At 47.2% G+C, this 23608-nt stretch overlaps 1 protein-coding gene across 3 annotated transcripts in view; it reads left to right on the forward strand.

The window, feature by feature from the left end:
* Positions 1–23608, forward strand: part of SGK3 (serum/glucocorticoid regulated kinase family member 3) — a 652786-nt gene that overhangs the window by 590583 nt on the left and 38595 nt on the right. For all 3 annotated transcript variants that reach the window (XM_086965820.1, XM_086965822.1, XM_086965821.1), the window contains one exon: positions 13224–13313. In XM_086965820.1, coding sequence (XP_086821946.1) covers positions 13224–13313 — 90 coding nt within the window. The remainder of the gene's footprint in view (positions 1–13223; positions 13314–23608) is intronic.

Here is a 23608-nt window from a genome sequence, read left to right on the forward strand (position 1 = left end):
AGCTTTTGGTACCAAAACCACCGGACTGGACCAAGGGCTTTTGGAGGGCTCTACCACTCCCAACTCCAGCATCTTAGTGACCTCACTCTGGATGCTGGCCTTTACCTTATCTGACAGCCTGTAAGACTTGAACTTGACAGGGGGGCTGTCTCCTGTGTCCACATCATGGGTACACAGGTGGGTAATCCCAGGGATAAGGGAAAACACTGAGGCGAACTGCCCCAGGACCTGGCGACAGTCCCTCTGTTGCTCAGGAGTCAAGGATGGGGAGAGAACCACTCCCTCCACTGACCCATCCTTCTCTTTAGCCGCAAAAAGGTCCGGGAGAGGTTCACTTTCCTCTTCCTCAGCCCCATCAGTAAGGTGAGCTCAGACCTCTCATGGTGGGGTTTGAGGCGGTTGGCGTGTAGCACCCTGTGGGGCTGCCTGGGGGTCTTAAGGTCCACTAGGTAAGTGGCCTTGCCCTTTTTCTCCAATAGCTCATAAGGGCCTGTCCAGCGATCCTGGAGGGCACTAAGCTCTCCAGGCTCCATGACCCACACCTTCTGTCCAGGTTCTAGCTCCACAGGGTGAGAATTCTGGTCGTACCATTCCTTCATCACCGCCTGGCTGGCCTCTAAGTTGTCAGAAGCTTGCTTCCACAACTTAGCCATCTGGCTGCGGAAGGCCATCATGTAGCTCACTACATCTTGGGGAAGCCTCCTGGGAGTCTTCTCCCACCCATCCTTCACTAAACTGAGAGGTCCCCTAACAGGGTGACCGTACAAAAGCTCAAAGGGGCTGAAGCCCACTCCCTTTTGCGGTACCTCCCTGTAGGAAAACAACAAACAGGGCAAGAGGATGTCCCACTTTTTCCTCAGGCCCTCAGGCAGACTCCTGATCATGCCCTTTAGGGTCTTGTTAAATCGCTCCACGAGACCATTGGTCTGTGGGTGGTAAGGGGTGGAGAACTTATAAGTAACCCCACACTCCTTCCACATGGCTTGCATGTAGGCAGACATAAAATTGGTACCCCTGTCGGACACCACCTCTTTGGGGGAAACCCACTCTGGTAAAAATCCCCATCAGGGCCCGCGCCACTGCAGGTGCAGTAATGGTTCTCAGAGGAATAGCCTCTGGGTACCGGGTGGCATGGTCCACCAGAACCAGGATAAACCTGTGACCAGAAGAAGTCGGTGGATCCATAGGCCCAACAATGTCGATGCCCACCCTCTCAAAGGAGGTGCTAAGGACCGGTAGTGGTTCCAGGGGAGCCTTCAGCTTAGCCCCTGTTTTCCCACTAGCTTGGCAGGTCAGACAGGTCCTGCAGAATGTATCTGAGGAGATCCTCATCTGCAGCCAATAAAAATGTGGGACAAGCCTAGCAAAGGTCTTGTCTTGGCCCAAGTGTCCTGCCAATGGGATCTCATGAGCCAATTCCAAAAGAAAGGCCCTGTAGCACTGGGGGACCTCTAAGGCCCTTGATGACCCATGCACAGGAGACTTGGGCTCACTGTAAAGGAGCCCATCCTCCCAGTAAATATGATACTTCGCGGAGGCATTGCCTGCTGCTTGGGCCTCGGCCTGTCGCCTCATGCCCTCAAGGGTAGGACACTCCTTCTGTGCCCGGCAAAACGCCTCCCTGGTGGGCCCTCCTTCCACCTGCCACCCTGCAGGGGTAGGTAGGTCCCCCAAGGGAGCAACGTCCCCCTCCGTGGACTCCGGTGCAACCTCCTCCGGTGCCCCATTCATCTCACGGGATGACTTTCCCGGGGCGGCCTTCCCACGCCCTCGGGCTCCTCCCTTCTTAGCAGCTGACTGGGCCATTTTTCCAGGCTCCAGCCCTGGTTGACTCCCTTTCCGGGCAGCCATAGACCGTGTGGTAGCACAAATCCACTCCGGTAACCCCAGCATCTCCACATGCGCCTTGAGCTCTACCTCCTTCCAGGCAGTATGCTCCAGGTCATTCCCTAACAGACAGTCCACTGGCATGGCAGGGCTCACAGCAACTCTTAAAAGGCCTGAAACCCCTCCCCACTCAAATGGAACCTGCGCTATGGGATAATGACCCCCCTTGTTGTCAGCCATCACAACTGGGTGGAACGCATCGGGAATTACTTGCTCGGGGGACACCAGCTGACTCCTTACCATAGTCATGCTGGCACCTGTGTCCCTCAGGGCCTCCACCCCCGACCATTGAGGGTGACCCACTGCCTACACTTGGTAGTATTTGAGGGCACATGGACCTTAGGGACCATCTCACTGTCTCCCAGAGACACTAGGACAAGCCCTGCCCCCTCACTCCCATCATCTTGGGACAGCTCCTCCCCAAGCGCTACACTAGCCACCCCGGGGTTTTTAGCTCCAGTGGCCTGTGGTGCTCTCTTGCGACACTTGGGATCCCCCTTGTAGTGTCCAAGTTCACCACACTCATAGCACCGGATCATTCTGGGCTGCTGACCTTTGTCAGGATAAGTGGGCTTCTGGTGGCCAGATTGGGGCTGGGACCCAGACCCTTTCCCTTGTGAATTATGTTGGGAGCCTTTGGAGAAATCTTTCTTTTTATCTCCCCCCTCTTTCCTCTGGTGGGAACCCTGACCACCCCTTTGGGAGTCCCCCCCCAGAACCCTTGTTGGACACTCTGGTACTGACCCAGGTGTCCGCCTCCTCCGCAAGCTTCCTAGGATTGGTCAACTTGCGGTCAACCAGGTGTTGGCGCAGCTCTGGAAAACATTTCTCTAGAAGGTGCTCTCTTAAAAACAAGTTATACAATCCTTCATAGTCATGCACATTGCTGCCCCGCACCTAGCCCTCTAAAGCTTTACTAGCGTAGTCCAGGAAATCTACCCAGTTCTGTGTGGGAAGTTTGTGGCTATTCCTAAACCTCTGCCTATACCTCTCAGGGGTAAGACCGAACCTCTTAAGCAATGCTTCTTTCATAACAGAATAGTCGGTCTGGTCTTCCTTTTCTAGGCTAAGGAGTGTGTCCCTAACTTCCAGAGGTATGTACTTATACAGACCACCCCCCCCAGTTAATCCCCCGGGGCCCCATGGGCTCTTAGTGACACCTCATAGGCAGCTAACCACTTATCAATATTATCCCCCACCTTAAAACTGGCCATCACATCTTTAGGCATTAAGACCCTGGACTCACGTTAAGCTTCCGTAGGTATGCTGCCACCACTCTTGATGCTGTTCGTCCCTGCTTGTAGGGCTCGAATCTCCAGTTCCTTAAGGTTGAGCTCATGGGTAAGTTTCCTCTCCTCCATGGTCCACCTTTCTTTCTCACGCTCCCTTTCCAATTTGGCGAGTTCCAATTTAAACTGTCTCTCCTCTCTCCTGTCCTCCAATTCCTCTGAGGACAGGGTCCTTACTGACACACTACTGCCTGCCCTGGAAGGTACTCTTGTACCTGGTAACAAGTTGCCATTTTCCACCAAGGGCAGTAGGTCAAGTTCTCCTGTGGCCCCTTGCTCCGCTCCCTGCCCGTCCCCTTCTCCATCTCCTTCTGGGTGGGCCGTTACCCATGCTCTCAAGGCTTTCTGAAGCGCTGCCCTCTTGGCGCTTCGCTTGAAGGGCACCCCTTTCTCCTCGCAGAATTCCTTGAGTTGTGCCACTGTGTAAACTTCCAGATTGGCCAGTTCGAATTCCATCTTGCTAGGTAGGGCCTCAGACGTTTGTAGAGAAAACCAAATGGGACTTAGGCAAAAGGACTTTTAAAAAGAGCAGCCAGTCAGGGAGAATTTAAACAAAAATTAAAAATGCCAATTGGAGAGGGTAGACAAAAATTCAGTAGAGTTAGGTGTAGGGTTGTGGTGTACACTGCGTCGCTGCGTGGTGTTACACAAGCACAAGTCCTATCCCACCGCTCGATCACCAATGTTAGAACCGAGGTCTCTAGTTGGCAGGGGTATGCACCCTAGTCCAAGTAGGGACCACCGCTTCCAACCTGGTAGCTTGGCGCAGAGCAGCAAAGGCGTAACTTCAGAGGCAATGTGTAAAGTATTTGTGCAACACACCAACAGTTCCCAGTGAAACACGCATACCAGACGAAAAACACTACACCGGTTTTATATAAAAATCTAAAAATCTTTATATAAAAATTATGCAAGATCCAAAAATAGTGAGGATGCACCATATACAATCAATAGGCGTCAGTCAAATAACCTTTGGTACCTTTGATACACAGTTCCGAGTTGGGACTGACTTTTAATTAGCACGCATTAGGACAAAACAGTTCCTCAATCACTTAAGGCAGAGCTAGCCAGTCTCTGTTCCTTTAGGGTATATGAGTAAACAGTTCCTGAGGCAGTAGTGGATTGGGCACGGCTACCAGGCGCTATGAGCATGAGGCACTTTGTAGTCCGCGTATATCAGCTCCCCAAGGGACGGTGGTTAAGCCCTGATGGCAGTTTGCACTGTATCGGTTTTGGGTTCAAAACAAGGAGGCTTCCAGTTTCCCCTCCCGCCAAAGTGCACTGTCCCGGCCGTCCGCTATTAGTTCAGGCAGTTCCCACACTTCAAAAGAGCAAGCCCCTCACCTGAGGCACATTAGCGATCCTACCCGGCCCACAACCCGCTCCCTCGCAGCAACCGGATGTGCAAGGGGTTACCTGCGGCGGGGATTGTAGGCACGGGCGCGAAGCTCCTCTGACTCCGGGGCACTTGATCCACGCGGCGTGTGTAGGGAGCGAGGCAGCCCCGCCCGCCCTCGAGCGCGGCTCTTCCTGCAGCGGTGGTTCCTTGCTGGGGAAGCCTGCAGTTGCTGGGCAACCCCTTTCCCGTATCCACCAATCCTGGCACGGCCCTGTTGATGGGACACCAATCCCAGTGCGGCTCTCGCTGGGGACGCTCCCTCGTTACTGGGCAACGCCCCGGGGGTACCCAATCCCAGCGCGGCTTTTCCTGATGCTGAGTGTGACGCGCACAGGGCTTCCGAAGCTCCCGGGCCGCGGCGGTGCTTACGGGGGAAAAGAAGGATGTTTTCCAAGCGATCTAGGTGTACTTTCCACCCGGGCTGCGGTGATGACGATTGGGAGGCAGTTTTAAGTATCCCCTAAACAGAAACCGTGGCGGCGACGTCCAGAGCTCGGCACTCTCGCGGCACAGCGCTATATCATGCCTTAAGGGCTCCTGAGGGCACCCGAGGTTAACAGGGCTTCAGCGCTTCAGTCCCTTCACAGCGCCACAACGTGTTGGCAGATCCTGGGCTTCGGTGGCGATTTGGGGATAACTCAATGGTCCTTACACCCCCCAGCGCTGCAGAGGCAGTTCAGACAGCCAGGAAGCTTGGTGGTCCATATGAATCCCCACTAGGCAGGGGGTTAGACAGTCCTTGTAGTCCTGGCGACTCTTACAATCCCCACAGTGAGCAGGGGATTAATTAACCTCTTGGTGGAGACACTCTGGTGATGGTATCCCTTCAGTCTCCCTGGCAGGGTAGGATAAACAGGCAGTAGGGCAGCTCAGTAGGTAGGGGCAGCAGTTCCTGGGAGCAGTCAGCCTCCTTCCAGTTGGCAATCCTTCCTGGCGCAGCAGTCCTCACTCCCGCAGAGTTTCTTCCAGGTCCAGCAGTGTAACAAAGAAGTGAGGCCAGGACCCTCCCATATATATCTTTCAGTCTAAGGGCTAGAAAGTGGTAGAAGTCTCTGGAAGGGTCTGGGGGCAGGGGCTTCTGGAAGAGTCCAGGGAGTTCTGGTATGTTCCCTGCCTTCCCTGACCTAGCTGTCACAGTGACGAGAGACAGGCCGTTAAGGCTACAGTGGGCAGCCCATCACAGCTCATCCCAGGGATGAAGGTGTGAATCACCACTCCCACCTCCCAACCCAGGCAGGCTATCAGTATGCAGAGGGGAGGGGGGAGTCTGCAGAGCCTAATCTGAGTGTAGGCAGGAAAAGGTCCACTTTATAAAAGTGGGATCCCTAGCGTAGTAATGCCCAAACCCTATATATCATTGGAAAGGGTTCCTCGCCCCGAGTCCAACAAGACCAAACATGACAGACTTATTAGGTCCCTGTCAGAAGTTATCCCATAAGGAGAGATTCCCAATGTTAGCCTATGGAGGGTTAGCCTTACTGCGGTAGCAGTGGCTTGTGGCAGATATGCCAGCCTCACAAGGTTTTTAGGGGAGAGCACCCGCACCTCAGCACTGTTTAGCAGTGGTGAGGCGCCCAGAGTCCTAAGTCCAACAAAATGTAAGGTCAAAATGGGAGGCAAAAAGGGCAAAAATGTAGGGGAGACCACCCTAAGGCTGACAGGTCTAACAAAAAGAGAATCAGAAAAATTCATATGAGAGATTCGCAATCACACAATATAGCTATACAGAAGTATATCCAGTAATAAGAAAGAGAAGAGCAAATTCGGCGAAATCAGGGATCACCAACTGTAGAAAAAGCTACAGAATAAGTGCATAAAAACAGTTAAAAGCTAAATCGTAATGGATAACAGCAGAAATATTAGCATAAGCCAAATATAACAATAAATAGCAATAAATATGAATTCATCAAATTGACCATAAAAACCAGAGATATTAATTCAGATCTCACAAACCGTAAACATATAGCAAAAAACAATTGATTTCACATTTCAATATATTAATCAGAAGAATATTAAAAAAAAACAATAAATATAAAACCAAAACAACAAGAATAAGAACGCATAAAACGGAGACAAATGATATACTCACATGAAGACAAATAAAGACAGATGTAGAGGATCACCTAATGGAAAAAGAATGAAACACAAAAATGAGGAAACATATTAACAGGACCTCTAAAGAAGAAAAGTGAGACATTATGTTAGAAATAAACAAAATACAACATAACGGAGAAAAGAACCTGGAATAAAAAAGATTAGAACAACCGAAGAACCCATCATATAACAGTTGCATAACAAGAAGAATAAAGACCATAGGATTAGCATACAGCAAGTCCTACACAGCAAACAGGCTAAAAACAGTGAAGCATTACCACCACATAAGGATACATACACAGGAACAGAAAAAGAAATGAAACACATGAAGTAAGAAACTAATTAACAAAATCTCAGAAAAAGAAAAGAGAAATATTGAGCTAAGAGTAAACGGAATGTATCATAAAGGAGAAAACAGAACAAGCCAAGAAGATTGCAAAAAACTCTTCAGAGAATACTCAGGAACCAGAGGGACCAGGAGAAGGTGCAGAATTCATCTGGGACTCCATCTGATTATCCAGGAAGCTGGAAAGATCCGAAGGCTCATATAAGATCTGAGTGCGACCTCTAAAAGTTATACGGAATGGTGAAGGACCAGCAAAGGAGAACGGAATGTTCATGTCAAGTAATCCTCTTCGTAGATTAAGAAAACCTTTCCGCCTGATAACTGTGTCTCTAGCAAAATCCTGGGAAATAGCAATCCTGTGGCCCTCCCAAGTGACAGCCTTGATCTTCCTCATCTGAGCTAGGATTTGCTCAGTGTTGATGACGCAGAGGTTTAAAAATCACCGCTCTAGGATGAGGTGAAGATTTAGGCCGGAATGTAGGAACTCAATGAGCTCGTTCAATTTCAAAGTCTTACTGAAAGGAAATCTGCAAAACAGAAAGAATTCAATGATACAAAAAGTCGATCAGTGTTGACGCGGATTTCTCCGCATCCTCGGGTAGACCAAAAATACGTATATTGCTCCTGCGATTTCAATCTTCCTGCTCTGTAAGGTCTCTCCATAACGCAGACATTGAGCGTTCCATCTGTTGCAGCGATTTAGAATGTAGTTGCGCAGTATCTTCCACACCACTTATCCTTGATTCAGCAGCAGAAACACGAAGTGATAGGGATTTAAAGTCATTTCTGATTGCTGCAACCTCAACTTGAAGTTGATCAGTATTAATTTTGGTTGACTGCGCAATGTCATGAACAGCGTTTAAACGAGACAAAATAGTATCCAGCGTAGTACCAGCATCTTTCTGAGATAGTTCCGGAGTAGGAGAAGTTTGCTTAGATCTTTTAAGGTTACCCTTCAAGTCTTTGGATTTGGGAGAAAGGCCCATGTTGTCAGCCATTAGAGTATGGAAGAGAAGAATTCCAGACACTTCACAAAACAAAAGGAGCACCCTGAAATATAGTAGTTTACGCAGTACAGGGGCAAACACTGACTGATTTACAGAAAAGATCACAACATAATGTCGCCACTGAAACAGCTTAGTGAAAAAAGGTCAGCAGGCACCTTTTAGGAAAAAGCATCAACAGCATTGCACTCAAAATACAGATTCCGCTATTTTGTGGAGAACCAACACAGCGCAGTTCCACATGACTGATAATTAGGTCTTCATTGGAGCTCCATTAGCCGTCTGAGACACAGGAAAGACTCCTTCAGAAAGACCTAGGAACCACAGTCCTAAATATCGCCTCCTCAATGGTTGCCAGAAATTCGTCAGGTATAGAGTGCAACAACTGAAGTAAAATACAAGTGCTATCTCCAGAACACAAAATGGCGAAAATATTGCAGCGAGGGGAGCCACAACGTAAGGCTCTTCAAACCAGGCAGAGGAAGCAGCAAAAAGACACAGACTGCTCACCTTCTATACCGGTGCATGCTTCACCATTTTAAAGAAGCCGGTCATGTGTGGGGACCACAAGTCTCTACTTCATTGAAATTCCCATAGTTGAAAACGAAGAAACCCTTGCAGGGAGACCCAGGCACTATATTGGTGAAGGAACGCCTCTTCAGTAGAGGACAGTGCAGGTCTTCAGCAAAATGCACAGCGTCGGGAGAAAACCACGAGCACCGCCACCTTGACAGAAAATGGCGGCCGCCCGCGAGAATCCTGAGGAGAATGGCACCGCGGCGAAGGGACACTCAACCCGAACAGCGGGAGCAGCGAAAAACGGCACAGCCTGTTCACCGCATCTTCCGGCAACGATAACTCCGGTTTCTGAAGAATGTCACCGAGTGTGGGGACCGTAATCTGCCTTGCAGCCACTGTCACCCCGGAGCTCAAGCACGACACGCCATATCACAGCGGCGCGCAAGCCACGCCCCGTACAATGTTACTTTTGCTCCATGCCACACTTGTAGCACACTGGGAAATGACGAGTAGTGGAATAACAAATTTTATGTAACCACAGTTCATTGCTTCATGCTTTCACAAAGTAAAATTTTGAAGTGTCTCTATTTGAAATTTTGGCAGGTAAATTGTTGCACTGGTAATCATTGAAATTTAATTGGAAAGATGTATGTTGGCAAACAATGTAGTTAGAACTGTGTGCTACGTACTTTGATGCTGCCTGATAGCTGGGCAAAAGACAGACGTTGGTACAGCATTAATATCTCCATGTATGGTGCGCTGGCAAAATATCCAGATGGATAGAGCTACATTTTAAATTGAATAAGAAGCATTGATAAGGCACTGACATTAGCATATATTTAAACACTTTGACTCCATCGTAATTTTCATAATGAAATGTTATTGGATTTGGCTAAGAACAGCATTTAATTGAAGTTAGTATATTAAAATAGTCACAAATAAAATATAGACAATTATGGCCATGCTTCTTGTATGCAAACATATCGCAGCAACGCAATCATCCTTTTCTTCATGGAGAAAATCAACATTCCGATCTAACATCACCAATTCATCATTGTCATCCACACCATCATTTACACACAGCTGCCCCACAACCAACAAGTCATCCTACATCACTAGCTTCCACAAAGACCTCTCCAACAATCTCAAGTCCGTCAAAGCCCCCTCCAACAAAGATGATTTGTTAGTCTCCCCCATCATTACGTTTCTTCAAGGAGAAACCTCACATCTCTTCTCCACTTTGTCAATATCTCACTAACCCAACGCACCTTCCTCAGCAGCCTCAAGATTGGATTGATCCTGCCCCTGCTGAACAATCCTACACAAGCTCGAGCTGCCTATGCCAACTTCTGTCCCAAAACCTACCTCCCATTAGGAAATACCTTATGAAGGCAGTCACCGCCCAGCTACAGGAGCATACCAACACAAATATCTATTCTAAGACTCTTAATCGAGGTCCAGACCACACTGATGTTTTTAAACAGCCATGTTTAAAGTAGTCAACAATACGCTCGTCCCCAACAAAAAAGGTTACCTGTGCTGCTTAGTCCTGCTGGACTTCTCTACAACTTTCAACACTGTTGACCATTTACCATTGATCCACACCCTGAAACCTTTGCATGGGCTTCACTGGCATAGCCCTACAGTGGTTCATGTGCTACCTTGCTAATTAACAGTAACTCGTTCAGATAGGAACTTCCAGAACTGCACTCTGTCACCTATGGAGTCTCCCTTGGCTCCTTTCTGTCACCCACCATTTTTAAACCTTGTATGAAACCCTTGGGTGCCGCCCTTGCAAACAACAATATCAGGATCCACCAGTATGCTGACAACACCTTGCTGTTGCAAAATCTTCTCACCCTTACCTTAAAGGATTTACACTGTCTCCTCCTGCAATCCCAGATCATCTTCAAAATCAGCGGCATCACCAACAAGCCTTTTTACACCATGACCCCGTCTAATTACCTAACTAACACTATCTGGTAGTCACTGTCAGAAGTGTAGTTTCAGCATCTTTTAGAGTAAACAGTGTAAGAAAGAGAAAACAAGCCTCATCGGCCTATGCCTCCAGCTTCTGAAACATGCTCTCCATCAGAATAGCACCAACCCTCCTACAATTCAAGAACAAAATAAAAACACTCCTCTTTAAGAAGCACTACCTCACAGTCTTGACTTCTGACCCCTTCCACTAGGTCTGCCTCCTCCCTCTTTCACCTTCCTCTTATCTATCACCACTGGGGCTTACTCCCAGTACATAGAGTTTTATTCCGCTCTCCACAACACCATATATATATTTCAAACTTCCTCGTCAGTCAAGAAAGGTTCCGCACTCACAGGTTAAATCAAAGTTGTTTATTTATATCACAAAGCGGGACGCATTTCGGCGTTTGCCTTTCTCGACCGCTACATACATATATATATATACACAGCATACATAGTTGAAGTGACGCAATCCAAGACTACAAATAAACATTGCAGGAGACACAAATAAGTCCATAGTGAATGAGATATATGATGCTTTTTAGTGTCAAATGGTAAGTACTTAATATTCCCTTACCCCAGTTTCGAATGTTGGGCAGGGTGCCATTTATTGGTAATACTAGAATATGAGCTCTTTAAGATGCTAGGAGACGCTTGCCAATCAATTGCCATTGTAGTCCATTTTACCTCCTTTATTCCCTGATCTGTAGTTAGCCCAGTATTTTTCAGTAACTTCAGAGGTGAAACACAATGCATTGTCATTGACTTGTCCACTAGCATCAAAACACTCCATGATCAGGCCATATTTCTCCATTCTGAGTAAAACAATACTAGTTATTCAACTGCAGCTCACCTGATTCTTTGCCTACAGCAGTTAAATGATTTGAATCTAGTGTTAACTCGTCCTCCTGAAACTCTTGCAAATCAAATTCCCATAATTTGAGCCACATCCCCAATAAGTTGTTCCTACAGCATTGAAAGACACTTGAACGTTTCCTAGTATAGATGTCTGCCCAACTTTACCATTTAGGTAGCTAATTGAATTTAAGTATGTAACTTCTTATACTCAAAGTGCTGTAATGTATAATCATACCAACAATCAAGACTTTGTGGAGACTGGCCATTTGTTTTGTATTCCTATTCTGGCATCAGTCATCCAAGAGGCATTGCCAGTCTTCGCTTCTCTTCTGGATTATTTGTAAAGAACAGGGGATGTTCTTTATGGAGCATTCAACAGAGTGGTCTACAAAATTCTTCTCTACTTCCTGAAGCAAATGCACTTAGGAACTCTTACTTGTCCTTTCTTTAAGTGTGTTTATTGAGTTGCTCTTAAGATGCCTTGTTTGCTCACTTCTGTTTTCCACTCAATTCTCTTAATTGTTGAGGTTCCCAAAGCTCTTCCCATTCACCAATTATAATTAACCTTTTTACAAACCCCTTAGTAAAATTATTTTTGACTGTAATGGGCTGATTGAAACAAGCTTTCGTATTTATAGCCAGCTCTAATTCTATCCATATGTCAGTGTTTCTTTTACGACCTAAGGAAGTGGTTATGAACTTTCCAGCCTCATGCTGGTTTAGCCCAGAAAGTGCAAATTGTTCCACATGATTGCACTACAGCAATCATTTATATTTGAGAATTATAAATCCTATATTGTGCCATCGGCCAATTTAGTCCCTTTAGGAATGAATGGGCTCAGCTAAGGGCCAGCATGTTCAGAGTGATAACACTACTCCCTTTCTCCCTGATTCACATGGTTTTGTATCATCATACAGTTCATGAGGCCAACTTTCAAAACGGCCGAGTGAGAGTTGTTTTCCTGTCTCAGCATGATTGAAACCGGAATAGGCTGGAAGGTAGATGAATAGCCGGATTATAGCAAGGCCCAGTCTTCCAGGACAATACAAAAAGGTGGGAGTGTACACAGTTGTGCTCTTCCAAGACAATCCCAAAAGGTGGGAAGGTACAATTGTATTCCTCGTTTCCTGACCTTGAGTGGGGGAAACCCGTACAGTCTATTTCAATTATACAGTTGAACCCTCGACTCCCCCAAAAACCTGTACCTCTTGGGGAACCGTGGAAGGCCAGCCCACTACAAGCAAGGTTCAAGCTTAAAAAGTAACCCTGAATGGATTATTTATGAAACTATAACACTCTTCTAACTACAGAGGAGTAGAAATTAACCTTCACACAAGAGTCTTTAAACAGGATCCCGCCACCCAAGCCTAAACTCCACAGAAGGCCCATCAACAAGAAGATAGGAGGAGGGAGAGGTTTAACCTATACAGCACACTCGGGCTCCCATTATGCTTAAAACAAAAAAACAGACTCTTATTTGTTAGCATTGCATTAGGGTCTTGACCTTCAGTTCCCCATACATTGCATCCCATTCCATCTGACACAGAGGGAGGGATAACTACTTTGAATAACAGTGGAGCAGGTAAGTGTATTAAACACATAGCATAGGCAGTCTGTACAGCTGGACCCCTACCAGCCGTGATACAGACCAAAAGAAGCAGTAATGCTGGACTTGTAGCTTCTACTGACACAGCATAGCTAAAGAATTACTATGCACTGTGTGTTAAAACTCAGCAATCTGAAGGGATTGCAACCTCCGAGATATAAGCCAGCATTAATAGACAAAGAAAAAAGTAAACCAAATTGATTTCTGCTTAAAGAAACTGGAACACCTTTTTTGTTACAGATTGACATTCAAACCCACCCTTTCTTCGCAACCATAAACTGGAGTGACCTTGAGAAAAAGAAGATCCCACCACCTTTCAATCCTAATGTGGTAAGCACACAGAAACATTTACTGATCATTTTCATCACATTGTTGAAAAATACATAAAATCGGCATATATTACAACACAAGTAAGAAGGTTAGGAACGTCCAATTATGAGTGAAATGACTGCCTAATGCTCACATTTACCACTAGCCCCTAAGTTGTAATGGGAGCTGGTAGAGCGTTAGAGGGGTGCTGGCTGCAACGTAGCAGTTTGCAGAATCGGGGTTGGGAAAATGTGGACAGGCTCTAGTAGCTTGGGGGAAGCTTTGTTTGTCCCTCCCCAGCCCCATCCAATCCTTTGCTCCCACTCTTCTGTAGCTTGGAAGGGGGGAATGGTCCACAGCCACGGGCCTCCAGCCTTGGGCTCTGTTGGTCAGGAGGTGACCGCTGGAGGTCGGACATTGGTGGGGTTTTGAGGCCTGGAGCAGGGTCTGATGAGCCTAAGGAAGGCCTTGTCTACTCCCCCTTGCCACTGGCCTAATGCTTTGCCTTAACTCACATACCTGCCCAGCCAGCCAGGATTTACTGGATGCTGATCGTGGTTTGTAGTTCCAGTGTTTAGGGCCCAAAATTACAGGTTTCGTTTTTGCGCACACTGTAATTTCAGATCTTGAAACACCTGCTCATTTGGAATGGGAAAAAGAAGTGTCTCCCCACAGAGATACCCCTCCACCTGACTCAATCAGGCCCATAGTGGCAGACAGATATATTGTATGAACTGTGTGAGAAAACTTGAAACCCTTTTGGCGAAATGCTTCATTTATTCTTGTGTTGTGTTTGTTTACTGCAAATATATTCAACTTAACTTTATTGACGTTTCAGATATTGCATTGTTTGTTTTTGTTTTACTGCTCGTAATTTTCAGAACATTATGTACATTTTATTATTCTCTTCCCTATTAGTGGAACCATATACGAAATATAGCATTTTATAGAAAAAATAAATTAACAATGGTCAAATACCTACGTATTCCATACTCTGTTTTATTGATGATAGAGACATCTAGCCACAGATTCCTTAACTTTTGAATTATCTCCAGGCGTCAGTCTGGATCTGGAAATTTTTCTGCATGCCAAGAGAACAGTGTCGTACGGCTCTGCGATGTGGTAGACTCCGGCCCTGTCGTCAGTGTAGCCATATAAGTCTCATCCTGTGCTCAGTTTCTTTTTTTCCGCGCTGTAACGCAGATCCGGAGAAGAGGTTCCTCAGATCGATTTCTTCCTGACCTGCTTCGACACTTTGTGTCGGTGGAAGTGTACCTTTGTCTGATGTCTACAGCTTTCAAACCTTGTGGTTCTTGTAACCGACATATGTCAGTGACGGACCCGCATACAATTTGTATGTGGTGTTTAGGCGAGCACCAAAACGCCGAAGATTGTGGCTCCTGCCAGAAACTAAAACCAAAGTCGTTAAAGGAGCGATATTTGAAGTTGATGGCAGCGTGTGTTTCACGATCCTCGGAGGCTTCCCTGTCTTGGTTTTGATTGTCTTGGGAACAATGAAGTCGATCTAGGAGCCGATGCCGGTCTGGAGGACGTCATTCTAAGGGGAAGTCAAAAGGTAAGAGGTGGTTGAAGTGGCGGCATTCTCGGACTTCACCGCATGGGGACTTCATTTCCCATGGCTCCTCTCGCTCGACGGTGTGGGAGGCAGTATGCTACTCCGCACCGCGTCTCCCCTTGTTTTCGGGAGTTGGTGCGTCTATGGCTCAGATGAAGGAATATTATAATTCCTTGCACCTCATCTTTGGGACTCCATCTCCCTCTGGAGTGCCTTTTGGCCCCAAGGAGGTGAGTGGGGCGCCGTCGGAAGGTTTGCCCTCTGTAACAATTGAGCCTTTGGAGACGAGGGGTCGGCGCGGCTTTGACATAGGTACATAGTCCTTCAGGATCTCAACATACGACGCCAGACTTCGTTCAGCCGGCTCTGATACTGACATCAGTGGCATCAATCGAAGTTGCTTCTCCACCATGTAGGTGTTGTACAACGTCCGATGCGGACTCGACTATTCAGCGTACAAAGGGGAGTTAGTAGCTTGGCACAGTCTGTATAGCATTTTACTTGAATTATTCCCCCAATGGTATATCCGGTGTTCTGTGGCTAACCACATTTCTATCGCCTTCTAAGTGAGATGCTGCTGTATGCACTATTGCGCAAAAAGTACATTTTGTTGGTGTTGTGGGTTAAAGTCGGTTATTAGTTGAGCTTCGAAGCTCCTTGGGGGATTTTCAAGGTGATCTAGCTCCGCCCGTCGTTCACGTTCATCCCCGTGCGAAAATTTGTCTAAGCCCTGAATGGTGGGTTTGAGTGCTTCCCATAAAATAACTTTGGATGGGGTGGAGGTCACATTCGCCGCCAGGTAATCTGACACTGTCCTCGATATGGTCTCCCGGTTCTCTGGATCTCGGAGGCGCCATGGAGACATGCGCCATCTGAAGGTTTTTTTTATGCCCTAGTGCTGAGCTTACATAAGACCGGGGAGTGATCCGAGAGTCCCCACGATAAGTGGGAGATGTGGGAGACCCTGTGGACACAGCGACGCTGTGTAAAGATATGGTCCAGTCTGGACAGGGACCCATGAACTGCAGACATCTAAGTGTATCCTTGTACTTCCGGGTAATGGTCTCGCCAGACGTCTGCCCATCCCAATGTAGTGGCAAGGAGGTGTAGTTTGAATTGTCCCCCCCACCCCCCGGGCGCCATCCACGGGTCTCGACACCTGTCAATTGGGGCCATCACGTAGTTCCAGTCACCCCCAGCAGTGTCATGCCTTCAGAGAGCTCTCCCCACAACTGTGTAATCTGTTCGATAAAGGTGTTCCCTAGGTGGGGAGGAGCATATATACTGCCAATGGTGATGTGTTCGCCGTATGGTGTTCCTGATATGATAGTGTAGCGACCGCCTGGATCCAGCCATTGCTTAGTGTGAACGTAGGGGACCCTGCGATGTAAAAGAACAGTTGTGCCCCGAGAACCCCTGGTGAACCCAGAGTGGTAAACTTCATGATACCCAAATATGGCCAGAAAGGGGGCTTTATCAGTGAGCAGATGGGTCTCCTGTTGGAGAAGGACACCTGCCGTAAAACAGAACCCCGCTTGATTTTATTTAATATCCCTTTAACATTTCAGCTAACGATTGTGAGTTCCCCCAGCAGGGCCTCGTGTGTTTGACGAGTCATCCCATCTTTATGGCATCCACCTGTCGTTTTGCATATGGGGTCTGAACTGTGCTTCTGTGTAAAATTAACAGTAGAAACGAAAATATTTTTACCACTGAAAAGAAACTCCTGCCCCAACACCATCCCAATACTGCCTTGAAACTGGAGCATCTGTCACGGCGGAGGGTGCTCGAGACCCCCAACGGGGAGGGCCAGAGTTTCTTCGCCAATCGGTTCCCAACTTCCCCTTCATCGTGAACATGAAAGTCTAGGGACGTGATTGTTCTATGATGGGTCGCCACGCCTTGATAGCAGTCAAACGGAAAAAGAGTTTCAAGAGTAAGTGAATAAGATATGCCTCTCCGCACTAGGTCTTAGCAGTTAGGGTTCATTTAAGATGCAGCCTCAGTGGTCAGTGTACGCAGATTTGAGCCTGAATGGTGTCTCTGTTTAGTTATTTCTTTTCGGATGGTTCCTTTGTGAGCATTGCGAAGTTTGAGAGGAGTCCGATTCCAATCGTGGCGGCGTGTGGGCCTGCAGATGAGCTCTTTTATCTGCCCAGGCAAAGGCCGCCTCCGGCGTGTCGAAGAAGAACATCTTGGAATTGAAGGCAACGCGCATCCTGACCGGGTACAAACAACATATATTGGACATTGAGCTCTCTGAGCCTGCGCTTAGCGACCATGAAGGATTGGCGCTGCTGCTGCACTAGTCTTGTGTAGTCCGGGAAAGTCATGATTCGGCGCGAGTCAAACATCAGCTCAACTTTATGCATTCTGGCAAACTGTAGGATGGTGTCTCTATCAATATAGTTCAACAGCCGAACAATTACAGGTCACGGGCTTTCGCCTGTAGAGGGTTTCTTTGTAAGTGCCCGATATGCCCTTTCTGTGACAAAGCAGGTGGACACAGATGCCTCTGGCAGTATTGACCAAAGCCAGGTAGTGATGAAGCGGACCATTGAGGCGCCTTCATATCCCACTGGAAGCCCCGCACTCAGCCCTTTTTAGTCAATTCATTTTCTTTCTCCTTGGGGGTTAGATGTTAATGTCTAATAACTGACAGATCGTTCTTTAGGGTTTTTTCCCCCTTTTCCTTCAAGATTCATTTCTCTCGGGTCTGCAGGGTTGTTTATTATTTATATGTTCTGTGACAGTAATCATGGATTCTATTAAGAGCCAAGCTCTTGTTCTGCTATTCCTATGTACATTTAGTCGGTTGTTAGTTATGTCCGGCTGGTTCTTTTTAAGAAATTTTGTAGGATTGGTTCGCAGTCCCTCCTCCAGGGGGGTATAGCTATGGTATTTAATTAAAAAGTTAAGGAATCTGCGGCTAGATGTCTCTATCGGATGTAAAAGTTACTTACCTTAGTAAAGGTAATATCTGGTAGAGAGCGGTACAAAAGGGGGTGGTGATGGACGGAGCATCTGAATCAATCAAACACTCACACCCAGTCAAAAGATCTGGGTTTAATCCCTCACCGTTCTTTAGCCCACTCTGCCACCAAAGTTCAGACATGGCTATATGCAAATCAGTCTGACCCTGTGCCTCATGGGAACAGTCCAGCCCGAACTGCCAAGCCATGTCTTCCCTGGACCGGAAACAAGCTTCCGAGGACCGGTTTCTGGCACAAGAACAATGGGAAAAAAACAGCAAACATACGATGGAAAGATTTGTGAGGAGAAAATATCCAGTAAAGGTAGTAAGGAAAAGTTTCATACGAGCAAACAACAAGACACGGGAGAAGTGTCTAAAAAGAAGAAATCCAAATGAAGACACAGAGAAAGGAAAAATTCGTATGATCATGGACTTCTCTCAAGAAAGCGTCCAAATTGGAAAAATCCTAAGAAAAAATTGGAAATTGCTACAATTGGACAATACGGTCAAAGAAATCATGGGCAACCATCCAATCATAACGTACAGACGTGCAAGAAATCTGAAAGATCACGTAATTCACAGTCATTTTCAAAAAAAGAGACAAGATGATTGGTTGAAAACAAAAGGATTCGTAAAATGCCACGGATGCAAGATGTGCCAAATAGCCAAACCAATGAAAGAAATAACATTGGCAAACAAAAAGAAGTGGCAGATCAGACAATGTATCACTTGTAAGACTCCATTTACGGTCTATATAGTGGAATGTCCATGCCCAATGTTGTATGTGGGAAGCACAACAGTGGAATTAAAAAACAGAATACTACAACACATGAGGGCAACAATACACAAGGACTGCTCTAATGCTATAGCCAAACACATGGAGCAATTCCATCAAGGAGATTGGCAAAAAATGAAATTTTATGGCATTCAGACAATTCCAAAAGGGGAACGCGGTGGGGACCGTGAGAGAAAACTGAGGCAAACAGAATCAAGATTCATATTAAACCTGAGAACGCTGCATCCGAATGGGCTAAATCAGTCGTAGGAATTATATGTGCACTTATAAACAATCACAGGAAACGATCATGCAATTAATAACATATGATCAGCAAACAAAGGAAAATATTAAGAAAGAAAATAAAAATAATGACATTGGACTAAGCCTATTGGAAGGCGGCACAATCTATATAACAACACAGCTGATAACATGGGAAATGATATGTAAAGAAAAAAAAAAAATCTCGAATGAGATTATACTTGCACGAACATTCTACTTTTGCAAATAACAAAGAACTACAAGGACCATAATCCTTGTACACATGTGACAGGAAACAAAAGAAAAAAAAAACATTCAAATTCACACGGGGTGGGGCAACCCGTTGATCGTGAGCAAGGTGGAGAGACACCGAAACCCGTAGATCTTACGCGCTGTGAGCCCTGTAACCAGAAAAATAAAGAGGATTTGAATACTGCAACTGGGTGTGCGACCCGTTTTTCCCGTTGCCGGGGGAAGTTGGTGAATGTGAAGCGGCATGGATTCAGCCGCAGGATACCGCACCTATGTGAGCGCTGCAAATTCCCGAATTTCGAATCGAGTTGGAGGCGATATATATATATATATATATATATATATATATATCTCCTACTGGCGGTCGCCAGTAGGTAGTTATAGTTAGGACCTTGTTTCTATTCAAAAAGCATTTTTTCTTTTGCCTATATCTTTGGCGCCAGTTGACGAATCTTCGCGAAATTTTCAAAACTGGTGGGGTGCTCCGGTCAGCTCCTGTCCCGAAAGTGGTTCATAAAGCGGGGCTGAGAAAAAAGGGGGGGTCCCCATGTTAATTTCCATAGGAATTTTGGGAACATACAGCCCGAACTGTTGAACGGAATTACACCAAACTTGGCTAAAAGGTAGGTCTTGGTACAGAAAGCACCCTTTTTTAAATGGTGTAAATCCATTCAGTAGTTGCTGAGAAGTTCAAAAAAGAAAAATATTGATATCCTAGCACAGAGGAGTCGCAACTCCTCCTGATCACAAGCTGATTTCTGATTGACTGCCAACACTCCAAACCAGGAAATGTTGGCAGCCATCTTGTGACTGGGTAACCAAGTCACAAGAAAAGGGGGGGGAATGAAGAAAAGGGGCAGGATAGAAACACCTTGACCAACTAGGCCTGCTCAGGGGGTCCCACAAGGACCCCCAGGGCCCAAAAAAGCTTTTTTTTTAATCACCCGAATTTGTGCTGGGTGCGTGAATCCGGGCGAGGACTCTGCGCTTCCTTGTACTTAAGCCCCTGGGTGGGTCAGGTCTCGGGGGCAATGCGTAATTAATTTGCGGGGCCCTCACAGCCCCAGGGACCGCCACCTCCTTGGGGCTTCAATAATACATGCGTGGGGGTCCCAACCCCCCCCCCCCCCCCCCCGACGCTGCCCCGTGGACCGCCACCTCCCTGGGGCTTTTATATAATAAGGGTGGGGGGTTCTCAACCCCCCCACACTGCCCCGGGGAACGCCCCCTCCCTGGGTCTTTTATATAATTGGGGCGGGGGGCCTCGTGGGCCCCCTCCCAAGCCCCAGGGACCACCACCTCCCCGGGGGCTTCCTTAATTAGTGGCAGGCCTCGTGGCCCCCCAGCCCCAGGGACCACCACCTCCCCGGGCTTTGAAATGTAGGGAGGGGGCCACGCGGCTCCCCTCCTAGAGCCCTCAATGGCCCTGGTGACCGCCACCCCCCCGAGGGCCGGCTCCTGCAATGTCCCGGGGTGCCCACCCCTGGGACATTGCTGTTTGCTATGACCTGGCGGGAGAACGGCTTCCACCCTGCCATAGCAAACTGAAGCGAGAGCAGGAAAACCTTCTCTCGGTTAAATGAAGCAAAGCAGGATTGCTTTTGAGCAAGGGGAGCTGTATGTCAGCAGCTCCCCTTGCTCAGCACCCGCAGGAGGTGGGGAGCCGGCGGAACCGTGGGGGCATTGGGGCTCTCCCCATGGTCCCCAACAGAGAGACCAGGCCCCGGGGAGTGGGCCCCCGGGGCCAGAAGTGGCCCGGAAGGGGGGCCACGCCGCCCACCTCCCCTGCAAAATAAATAAAAAAAATAAAAAAGCCGCCCCTGGGGGATGGGGTCCCCGGAGCCATAATTGGCCTGAGGCGGGGGCCACGCGGCCCGACTCGAAACAAATACATTTAAAAAAGACTGGCCATGCCCCGGGGGATGGGGTCTCTGGGGCCGAAATTGGCCTCTGGAGGCGGGCCACGCGCCCCCTTCCCATTTTAAGAAAAAAATATAATAATAAATAGGGGTCAGGCCTTGCGGGATGGGGTTCGTCCCTAGGGCCCCAAAATGGTAAAAGGGGGAGGGCCACACACCCCACCTTCTGAAAAATAAAGAAAAAAGCTGCCATCTCGTCGGAGGCCCTGCCCCTCCCTGCACCACTCTGCAAACGCGCCCTGTGATGCGTTGTAAGTTGGGGAATTAATTCCCCTTGAATACTGAGGGTCCCTGGTGGCCGACTAGCCCTCCAGGCACATCCAGTATGCACCACAGAGCTGCGTTGCAAAAAGGTGGTCTGTGGCCACGCCCTTTTTTACACCACTCTGCAAACACGCCTCTTGGCGCACTGGTGGTGGGGCGATGAGGCCCTCTTGTGTCCCGTGGACCTCAGGACACAAGTGGACTTCATCCCCTGAGCAGCAGTGCGCCAGGAGCTGCGTTTGTAGATTGGTGTACTCTCATCAATCCAGGTGTGTGGCTCTTACTGGAGGTAAGAAATGAAGGGGATTTAATACCCCAACTTACAACGCGCCAGGATGTATGTTTACAGAGTGGTGTGGAAAGGGGCGTGGCCTTTGTCCACTTCTCAGCAATCCCACTTTGTGGGGCGTACTGGAGGTAAGGACCCCCAGCAGCGAAGGGGACTTCAATCCCCATCCATGAGTGCGCCAGGGAGCGCGTTTTCAGAGTAGTGGGAAAAGGGGGCGGGCCTGCTATGAGAATTTAGCAATCCTGCTGTGTGGGACTTACAGTAGGTAATAGGAGGAGTAGTTTACCCCCAAGGATTTCCTTGGGGGGGCAACTACCCCTCTAGTTACCTCCAGTAAGTCCCACACAGTGGGATTGCTAAAGCGTATTCGGAGGCCATGCCCCCCTTTCTCCACCATTCTGCAAATGCGCCTCCTGGCAGACTAAGGGATGGGGGATGAAGTCCAATTTCATTCTGAGGGACTTTGGGAGCCAAGAAGCCTTCCTGGTACCTCCTGTAAGTCTTATGCAGAGGAATTCTTGAGTAATGGACGGTGGTCCAGCACCATTTCTCCACCACTCTGCAAATGTGACTACTACTTAAAGAAGCATCTTTCTGCACCTAGAGGTATTTTTAATCCCCATGCCCTATTACGTACTAGGGCCTTACAGAGGAAGTCACATTACCCCAATGCATAGTGTTCCCTAGTGTGTGTAGGTGTTTTCACTGTATTCTAAGTGTCTTTTAGTATAGCACTGGCTCTAGGCATGGTTAGTCAGAGTCAGTTACCACCAGTACCCATCAGCAAAAATTTGGGGGCACAGGATAACTTAGCAACAAGGCTGCTTTCTGCTCCTCTGTTGGTTCTTTGTGCATCTCTTGCTTCTTTCTGCACCTTTCTTCCTCTGTCTGCACATGTCCTACCTCTGTAGGCATAGCTAGAAATTGGCATTTAAGAAACCTTTGAAATTCACTGAAAAAAACATTGGTTTCAGCGACGTTATAGTTAGAAATTCGCATTTAAAATAACCTTAGAAATTCACTGAAAAAAGCACAGGTTTTAGGGACGTTAGTTAGTTGGACATTTCACACGTACAAAACCAGAGAAATTCGGCCGTTATAGTTAGTTCAGTTAACTATAACTCGTGCCCCCGCAATGCTGATGATGTCACATATTACATCACTCATGACATGGTCAGTGATATCACTGATGACATCTCAAATGACATCACTGATGACATCATCCACGTGATAATCTGATGCATCTTCTCACACCCTAACCAGATGGAAAAATAATGAAAATTGACCAACAGATCACGTGTTCTTCTAAAAATGTGATTTACATTGTTGAATGTAAATGCGGAATGAAATATGTGGGATGTACAACCTGTATGCTAAAAAAACGGATTTTAGAGCATATCCGAGCGGTGAAAAACTCAAATATGCAATATGCCACAGCTAAACACATGAGTTTGTGTCAAAATGGAGACTGGAGACAAATGCAGTTCTATGGAGTGAAAATGCTTGACAAATTGGAAAGAGGCGGAGATACAGTCCGTAAACTCCGTCAAATCGAATCAAGAATGATAATCAAGCTCAGAACGAAGCATCCGAAAGGGATGAATTTCGGAGAGGATCTGCATATTCATCTGGAGTGAAATGTTCTGGAAATGAAATGGGTACTACACCCTGGAATTTCAAAAGAACTGTAAACTAAAGACTTAGGGTACTATACCCGATAAATGATTTAAACAAGCCACAGTAGACTATCAGTCACATGAGTGCAATAATTGAATAGCACACAAAGTCTTTCTTTTGTTTTATTTCACTAAGAATAACTACAAATCCCATAATGCCTCATAATTGGCTCACTATGGGACAATAAAAAGCAACACTGTGGAGGGACTAACCGACCGTGAGCAAGGCCAGTTGTGGCTGAAACGCGTTGGTGGGGTGAAGTCTTAATAAAGAAGGCTTAAAAGTATCCTGGTTGTGCCGCCTCTTTTGTGTATATATATATATATATA

Source organism: Lissotriton vulgaris, chromosome 4_1, assembly GCF_964263255.1.
Source record: "Lissotriton vulgaris chromosome 4_1, aLisVul1.2, whole genome shotgun sequence".
Taxonomy (NCBI): domain Eukaryota; kingdom Metazoa; phylum Chordata; class Amphibia; order Caudata; family Salamandridae; genus Lissotriton; species Lissotriton vulgaris.